This window comes from Strix uralensis, unplaced genomic scaffold (assembly GCF_047716275.1).
Source record: "Strix uralensis isolate ZFMK-TIS-50842 unplaced genomic scaffold, bStrUra1 scaffold_332, whole genome shotgun sequence".
NCBI lineage: Eukaryota > Metazoa > Chordata > Aves > Strigiformes > Strigidae > Strix > Strix uralensis.
In genome coordinates, this window is record NW_027436926.1 from 12,584 (window position 1) to 21,078 (window position 8,495).

The window sequence follows — 8,495 nt, forward strand, 5'->3', positions numbered from 1 at the left end:
CTTTCATAACCCTGACTTAGGCTGTTTGGCCCTTGGGGGCAGCACAGGGACTGCAATGTTCTAGAGCAGCCATAAAGCCTTGGAAGAGGAAAGTGAGGTGACCTGTATCTGATCACCTCATAGGCCACAAAGAGGAGATGGGGAGGAATGCTGTGATGAGGTCAGCTGTGCCTCAGGATCCCGTGGGCCAGCAGAAGGTGCATGGCTGTGAAGGCAGCTGTGAGGTCACATCTGCCAGAATCTCTGATAGACCAGCAACAGACTTGAGTGTTGTTTTGCACCAGGATATGCTTTTGATCTTGGTGCAGCAAGCTCTGCAGATTCCACATGTTGAAGTGTTATCTCATTTTGCTCCTGTGAGCTCTTTCAGTGTTTTTTTACAAGGAAAACTATGTTATTCATCATTTCTACTGCCCCAAAAAGAGGATGTTCACATGGGAATTGGTTGCTGCAGTCTTGTATAAAGGTCAGGACATGCAGATGGCCCGATTGCCAGTGGCAGGTGGGAGCTTCCTGCACTCTTCTCTTTTACAATCAAGTTTAACTTGCAACCAAGGGATACACTCAGCACAACACGGCCTGAAGCCCAAGCTGTACATGGAGCACAGCACAGCCCAGCACAGGCCTGGGTCTACTCAGGTTTACTGTTATGTGGGTCACAGACACAATTTTAGGCCCTGGTAATCAATGGGGACTTTGAAGACCACGGACCTCTGCTAGAGGACCTTGGCTGAAGAGAAGGTGGAAGGTGATCCCTGACCCAACACGGGGGAATGCTCTCCTGGACTTGTTTTTCACAAGAAGACAGGGCGGGACTGGTGGAAGATGTGGAAGGCAGCTTTGGCTGCAGTGCAAGTGAGAGTGGTAGGGCTGAAAACCCTGAGGGAAGTGAGCAAGACAGATTGTAGCACTGCTGAGTAGAGATGAAGGGTCACCTCCACCAACCTGCTGGCAGTGCTCTTCCTAATGCAGCCCTGAAAGCAATTGGCCACCTTTGCTGCAAAGGTGCAAAGCCTGCGAAGAGATGGCTTTGGGGAGACCTAATAACAGCCTTCCCATAGCTTCTTCCTCAGATCTTCCCTTATCATCCTTAAAATGCAGCCAGGCTCTTCACTGTTGTGCATGATGGGAGGATGATGGCTAATGGGCATCAGCTGAAAGAAATGAGAAAAAACTTTCTCTCTGTCAACAGTCAAACACTGGCTAAGATTTCTCAGACAGCTGGTGTCATCTCCATCCTTGGAGCTTTTCAATCTGAAAATACATGAAGGCCTGAGCAGCCTGCTCTGACCTGTAGGTGACCCTGCTGTGAGCAGGAGGTTGTCTTAGAGATCTCCTCAGGTCCTTTCCAGCTTGAAGGATTCTGCTTTTCGATTCACCAGGGATGTTTCCTTCATGATGGGAGGGAAATCACTCAGGTTCCTGGTGACCACTGAAGTCACTGAGAAAGTTTGGTCAGATGATCTGTGGATTTCCTGTCCCACTCCAGGCACTGTTGCTCAGATGCAGGGCTGCTTGGCAGGTACCTCCAAACAGCCCTGATCATTTAAATTGCTTGGCTTTTTCTTTTCTTTTTCCTACTCACAATGTCTCCCCTTGACCATCCTTGTACCCTCCCATGCAAATAGCCCATCTCTATTTACCCTTTCCTCCCTGGCCCTAGTTTGGCTTCCTTTGCACTTTCATGTGGTGTTTCTGAGCGTCTCACCATGGGAATGTGTACCTTGGTGAACAATATCATTGAACAAGTGCCTCCTTTTATTATCTGTTATGTCCTGCAAGTCCTCATGCTGGTATCTTGTCAGAGGCACCCCATGTCAGGGTGAGCCATCTGCACGTGCACATTAACAGCTGGCCCGATGGAGTTCCATTGCTGGGGGACCCTGAAAATCTCTGGGATTCAGTCAGTAGAAACCTCATGAAAGCTTTACAAGGTCAAGTAGCCAGTCCTGCATTTGGGGAGAGAATAGCTCCATAGAGGAAGGCACGCAGGGACCTGACTGGCATAGGAGTGACCCCAAGGAGAAGGGCCTTGTCGTTACTAGGGATGCCATACAAGGCAGAGGTGCATGTCACTGTGAGTAGGCCAGCTGCCTATGGGGCTGTGTTAGGGGGCATGTGGCCAACTCAGAGAAGGGAGTTATCAGCACTGCTGTGGCCACATCTTGACTAGTGTGTCTGGATGTGGGGCTCCCTGTTCTGAAGGAATGAGGAGGAACTGGAGAGGCTCCAGAGAAGATCTGCTAGGATGGGGTTTTGGGCCTTTGGGGAGAGGTTGAGCAGGCCGGGCTTCTTTAGACGGGTGAAGTGGAGGCTCAGGGAACTGTAGAAGTAGCCTCCAACTGCTTGAAGAGAGGTTTCAGAGGTGACAGACCATTTCTTGTTGGTTGAAAGAGAAGGAAATCTCAAAAAAGCGCATCTTGGAAGGTTCAGACTGCATTTGAGGAGAAAGAAATCTCACTCACATGGTAGCATTGTGGTGCAAGAGATCACCCAGAGGCAGTCTGGGTAAGCCCATGGCTTTGTCTTGAAGATATAGAAGTGAAGATGTAGAAATGCTGAGGTGGGAGCGCAAGATGGGTGTCTGCAGCCTGAAGGGAAAGAGGTGCAGGCATGGGACAGTGTAGCACAGCCTGCAGTCGAGATGGCCAAGGGCTCTGGCAAGGCTAAAAGGCCCGACAGGACCAAGGTCTCTGTCCCCTTGGCTATGGCTGTTGCCTCTGCTACAGAGGCCTACCAGGAGAAACGTTATTTTGAGGCTCTGGACTTTGTTTCTTCTTCTTCCTTGCTCGGGGAAGCCAGGATGTGTTGTGCAGTTTTCCTACACTTGGCATTGCTCACCCTCACACCCCATGCCCCCAGGAAGAGCCCTGAGCCACGCATGATGGCAGGGTCTGCCTTCCCAGGGCCTGAGGGTCAGGGTTTGGCCCTTCTGCTTCATAAAACAAACCAAGGGGTTTTGCAGCACTACAGCCACCTGCACGGTGCCTTTGCCTACCTGCAATCACAGCCTCCAGTTATCTGCTCTAAGGAGTCCATGGGGAGGCTTTGTCAGTAGTGGCCCTCAGTGGGACCAATCAATGCTTCAAGGCACTTTGAGTTTTGCTTCTGACTTTGACTCCCTGACGAGTTTGTTCAGTCTCCTCTCTGTATCTGAGGTTCATGGACTCAGGGCCAAACACACCATGAAGCTCATTAAAATACAGACAGCCCTAACGAACTATTTTTCTCCCTTTAATTTTCTTCAAGTCTTCAAGACCTGTACACCTAATTGGAGTAGTTTCAGTGTAGTTGAGAAGGAAGATTTCATAGAAGATCTAATAAAAAATGTTTTATATTTTAAAGGTTATTTTAAATTGCTTTTCAGATTACAGAAGAGGTGATAGAAGCATTCTGCAATTGATATTGATCCAGAGGGTCTCCTCAGGAGCTCTGGACAGGTAGGAGAAGCAGTCCCTGAAGTCTGGCACTGCATGGACAGCCTTGCTCCTCACTTCCTCAGCCTCACCTTTTCTGTCATTGGCCAGCTGGGTTTTACATCCCTTTTCCTTACATCGGACTTCTCCACCGATCTCTGCAGCTGGAGATCACAGCTCCATTGCACCATCTCCACCTGCTCTCCTTAGGGAACCGGCTGCACACAGGCACAGAAGATTTTCTCCTATTTGCAAGCAAAGAAAAGTGAAGCATGTTCAAGTTTCATAAACAATAAAGCACCCTCCTCAACCATATGCTAAGTACAAGATCTCTCTAATGAGGTCACCTTTTGACAAGGGATAATCTTATGAGAAATGTTTTAGCTACATAGATACAAAAGGGTAGATAGAAACATAATGGAAGAGTTGGCTAAAGAGACAATTAGACCACTGAAAGACAGGCAAGGTTTGAGTCCCTGAAGCTCAAAGCAGCAGCACAGGTGAGAGGTGTCTGAATGAACAAAGAGTAATGGAAGGGGAAAACTGGAGAATAATGGAAAAGGCCTTTGCCTAGGGCAGTTGTTGTCTGAAAAGATGACTCTGGAAATGGTCATTTTATCAGGGCAGGTGAAAATGTATGAACGATTAAAGAAATTAAATACACCATATAACAGGCAGCAGAATGGTAATGAAGTTACAGGGGAAGATCAATATTTCTTTGGAATATCCCTTTTGAAAGGTCACGGGATTGGTAGAGGTCTCTTGAGAGCGAGGACAAGCCAATGTTGCACCCATCTTTGAAAAAGGCCATAAGTGCCACCCAGGGAGCCGCAGGCTGCACGAGCCTTCTTTGGTGAGGAGTGCACCATGAGTTCGAGTCCTCTTGGGTGATGTTCCTTGGCACCTAGAGAGAAGAGTCTGTCCAAATGCAGTCAGCATGGACTTCCCAAGGGTACATACTGGGACATATGTGGTCCAGCACAAGGAACTCTCCTGGGCCCTGTTCATTTTAACACCTGTAGCCATGACCCAGAGGAGTCATCGTGTTTAACAAGAGCAAACATCGGATTCTAAACCTGGGATGAAGTAACCCCAGACACAAGTATAGACTGGGAGAGGGGTGGCTGGAGAGCAGAAAGGGATCTGGGGGCGCTGGTCAAGAGCAGGCTCAAGAGGAGTCAGCAGTGTGCCCTGGCAGCCAAGAGGCCAGTGAAGAGAGGTGATCATCCCGCTTTATTTAGTGCTGATGTGTGCCTTGAGTACCTTGAGTACCTTGACTACACATGAGTACCTTGAGTACTGTGTGCGGTTCTGGGTCCCAGAATTTAAGAAAGATGTGAAGGTCCTTGAATGCATCCAGAGGAGGGCAACAAAGCTGGTGAACGGGCTGGAAGAAATGTCCTGAGAGGAGTGGCTGAGGACTCTGGTTCTGTCTAGTTTAGAGAAAAGATGGTTGAGGGGTGACCTCATTGGTCTCTGTAGCTTCATGAGAAGGGGAAGTGGAGACTGAGGTGCTGAGCTCTCGTCACGGTATTCAGTGATAGGACTCATGGGAATTGTTTAAAGCTGCATCAGGGGAGGCACAAACTTGATATGAGGAAGCATTTCTTTACCAAGAAAGCAGTCAAACACTGGAATAGGCTTCCTAGAGAGGTGGCTGACACCGCAAGCCTGTCAGTGTTTAAGAGGCGTTTGGACAATGCCCTTAATAACATGCTTTATCTTTTGGCCAGACCTGAAGTGGTCAGGTATTTGGACTACACAACCATTGTAGGTCCCTTCCAACTGAACTATTCTATTCTATTCTATTCTATTCTATTCTATTCTATTCTATTCTATTCTATTCTATTCCATTCCATTCTATTCTATTCCATTCATATTCCTGTACAGGGTGGATCCCTCCAGCAGCTGGGCTCAGACACTCACTCTCCTCAGTAGCTGCCCCTGGATACCAGCCTCTCCAGTTGCAGGCACCTGGACATCCAAGCCCCTGAGGCCGCTGCCCCATACCGGATGCTGGTACAGACCACCCCAGTCACACACAGGCTCTTCAGTTCACTCACTCCAGGCTCTCAGTTGCTGGCACTAATGACATACGGGCTGCCTGACCCCCTGCTCCTGCTCCAGTTGCTGCACTCACACTCCGGTGTTCACACATTCAAGCAGAAGAGAGACTCCCTCACACAGGAAAGAGAAATTAAGTTTAATGAGAAGAGAGGACAGACTGCACTGGTCAGGGTCCTCCCCTAAACATCCCATAATAACTCCTGTGCAATCCAAAAATGCTCTTCCCCTGCATCTCACAATGTCTCCTGCACCCCTGGCAACAATGCCCTCAGCCCAGATGCTGGTCCAGAGCTGCTCTCAGTGGCTCATTTCGATGGCTTTCACACCTGGACAAGGGGGCTGGTGGCTCTCCCAGGGCAGCCCTGGAAGGAGCTGGGACAAGATGTTCATTCCTCAGGAGCCTGTAAATTGGGATCCCACCTGCCACTGTGCCTCTGGGCTCTTCTCGGTTTGTGGAGATGGGCTCCTGATGAGCTGGTGGCTCTGCTGTGATGGGCCTGGGAGCAGCTGGGGCAGGGTGTTAACTGAGTTACTCCCCCTGCCATTGTTGGTGCCACCTTTGTGTGTGCAGATGAGCTGCTTCTCACTTCACCTGACACAGTCCAAGAAGAACAGAAGTCTCCTGAGGCATCTGTATTTGGAGGTTACACACCTATGCACTGATATTATTTAACAGATGAGAGCAGATCACTGGAATTGCTGTCCAGAAATGCACCATGAGTAGGGGAAAAGCTGTAGTGTCACACGGGCAATGGCTTCATTAAGGGCCAGTATCACCGTCTTGTTTCTAAGACTGTAGATGAACGGATTTAAGAATGGATACAGGACAGTGTTCAGCAAAGCTACAAATCTGTTTGTCTCCAAGGAAACATCTTGTGAAGGATGCACGTAGAGAGCAATGCAGCTCCCATATACAATGGCCAAGGTGGTGAGATGGGAAGAACATGTAGCAAAAGCTTTTTTCCTCCCAGAGGCTGCTGGAAGGTGTAGAATACAGAAAAGGATGCCCATGTAAAATGCCAGAGTTAAACATAAGGAAGTCAGTATGACAAATGATACTAAAACAGAGTCTATTTTCCACAGCAGGCTGCTGTCAGAGCAGGACAGTTTGAATAAGGGGGAGTTGTTACAAAAGAAATGGTGGATGTTGTTCGAGCCACAGAAAGTCAGCTGGTAGAGGAGGACCAGACAGTAACCTGGGAGTGTGATGCCGATGACCCAAGCAGCAACAACAAGCTGGATGCAGAGCTGAGGCTTCATGATGGCAGCACAACACAAAGGCTGGCAGATAGCAACACAGCAGTCAAAGGACATGGCAACAAGGAGAACAAACTCTGTACAGCCCAGGGCAAAATAGAAATAGGATTGGGCAAAGCAGCTGCTTCGAGAGATTGTTCCCCTACCAGAACCCAGGATCACAAACAATTGGATGCTTGTGGAGGATGTAAACCTGATTTCCAGGAAGGACAGATTGCTGATGAAAAAGTACATGGGGTTTTGCAGACGGTGATACACACACACGAGGGAAATGATGGTTGCGTTCCCCATCACTGTTGTCAGGTACATGAGCAGAAGGACCAGAGAGAGAAATACCTGCAGCCTTTGGTCAAGCACTGAGAAGCCCTCTAGGATGAACTCAGTAACTGCAGTTTCATTTTCTGGTCCCATGCTGAATTTCACAGAATCACAGAATCGTCTAGGTTGGAAAAGACCTTGAAGATCATACAGTCCAACCATTGACCTAACACTGACAGTTCCCAGCTACAGCATATCTCTAAGCACTAAGTCAACTTTACTCTTAAACACCTCCAGGGATGGGGACTCCACCACCTCTCTGGGCAGCCCATTCCAACACCTAACTACCCGTTCTGTAAAGAAATGCTTCCTAATATCCAGTCTAAACCTTCCCTGGTGCAATTTGAGGCCATTACCTCTTGTCCTATCACTCATTACTTGGTTAAAGAGGCTCATCCCCAGCTCTCTGCAACCTCCTTTCAGGTAGCTGTAGAGGGCGATGAGGTCTCCCCTCAGCCTCCTCTTCTCCAGACCAAAGCAACCCCAGTTCCCTCAGCCGCTCCTCGTATGACCTGTGCTCCAGACCCTTCACCAGCCTCGTTGCCCTTCTCTGGACACGCTCAAGTCATTCAATGCTGCCTAACGACCCGGTTCAAGAACGGCACGGCGACCGCCACTGGGTCGCTCGGGCTATCAGCATACTGACACCAATGTGGTGGATAGCAAATGGTGTTTATTGACTGTCAGCTTGGGGTTGCGGCGTCACTTCCGTCACCTTGCATCACAAGCTAGGCACTGTCGGCTATAGGGAGAAGGGCTCTATCTTCCCGTACAACGCGATATCTTCCGTCCGCCAATTCCTAACTACCTACATTTCCCCCCTCCCTGTGTTCAATTGTATTAAGTAAAATGTTAAAGGGGTTAGTTAAATCATTCAACTTTAAAAATTAAAATTAACACACAGGGTAAACTTAAAAACATTGGGTACCAGGTTAGTGGGTTAATAGGTAAAATTGAATATAGCTGGCTTTAACTTTCTTAATTCATTCTTTGGCAATGGTCAACATAAGGTACATAGGAAAATCTGTTTCAGAGCAGCTGTTGGTGGTCTACAAACATAACGTTAATCTTTTCCAGTCGACTTTTAACAAATGACACAAGCTTATTCAATATGCAGGGTCCGAATATCAGTGCTATTACAAGCATTACGATCGGTCCGGCCAGGGTTGAAATCAGGGTAGTTAGGCACGGTGAAAGGTTAAACCACGAATCAACCCATCCTTGTTGGGCTTCCCTGTCTTTTTTCCTTTGCGCCAGTCTCTCTCGCAGTTCCGCCATCATATCTCTCACAACTCCAGTGTGATCAGCATAGAAACAGCATTCTTCTTTCAAGGCAGCGCAAAGGCCTCCTTGCTGCATGAATAGGAGGTCTAATCCTCGCCTATTTTGGAGTACAACTTCTGATAGTGAAGAGAGGGATTGTTCTAAAAAGGTCAT

At 48.3% G+C, this 8,495-nt stretch overlaps 1 protein-coding gene across 1 annotated transcript; it reads right to left on the minus strand.

Annotated features, from left to right (window-relative positions):
- Positions 1-6,170: 6,170 nt before the first annotated feature.
- On the minus strand, positions 6,171-7,151 carry LOC141938828 (olfactory receptor 6F1-like). Its single transcript, XM_074857848.1, has one exon. It carries the CDS (start codon positions 7,149-7,151, stop codon positions 6,171-6,173), a length of 981 nt encoding a protein of 326 aa, XP_074713949.1.
- Positions 7,152-8,495: the final 1,344 nt, after the last annotated feature.